At 36.3% G+C, this 556-nt stretch overlaps 1 protein-coding gene across 1 annotated transcript in view; it reads right to left on the bottom strand.

Annotated features, from left to right (window-relative positions):
* Positions 1–556, bottom strand: part of LOC117766429 — a 5636-nt gene extending 5080 nt beyond the window's left edge. The window contains exon 1 of the mRNA XM_034593478.1: positions 468–556. Within this exon, the coding sequence (XP_034449369.1) occupies positions 468–556 (89 nt within the window). The remainder of the gene's footprint in view (positions 1–467) is intronic.

Genomic DNA, 556 nt, shown 5'->3' on the forward strand with positions numbered 1-556 from the left:
TCACCTGATTTATTTTCACTGGCTAGGCCAGTTGTATTTTTACATTATTTGTGCTGTATGTAAATAAAGCTTTGACTCAACATATACCTTGTTCATGTTTTTTTCCCTCTACAAAATGTTCAATATATAACATCAAGCATCACATGAATGAATGTATAGTCTTCAGTAACTGCAGTGCTTTTGGTAAAGGCTTACTAATAATTAATAATTTATATTAATTTATAATATATATTAAAATATAAATTATTAGTAATAATAACTATATATTCATTATTATTATTAATATTGTGTGGGAGGGGTTTACCCACGTGTGTATTATAATGACCCAGGGTGACCAATAGCAACAGACCTACCAGCCAATCACAAGTGACTTTTCGTTTCTAAGGTCTGTGGTTTCATCCAATGGTGAAGTGAGATAAGTTCTAACAAGCGATTTCGTTGTGATTCATATGATAATTAGATAACACCTTCGCTCCGCGACTCCACGGCGGCACGCCCCCTTCTCCAGCCCCCACCACTGCGAAAGCGGGGGTATGTTCCTGCCGGTTTCGGTCAT

The sequence above is a fragment of the Hippoglossus hippoglossus genome, chromosome 1 (assembly GCF_009819705.1).
Source record: "Hippoglossus hippoglossus isolate fHipHip1 chromosome 1, fHipHip1.pri, whole genome shotgun sequence".
Classification (NCBI taxonomy): Eukaryota; Metazoa; Chordata; class Actinopteri; order Pleuronectiformes; family Pleuronectidae; genus Hippoglossus; species Hippoglossus hippoglossus.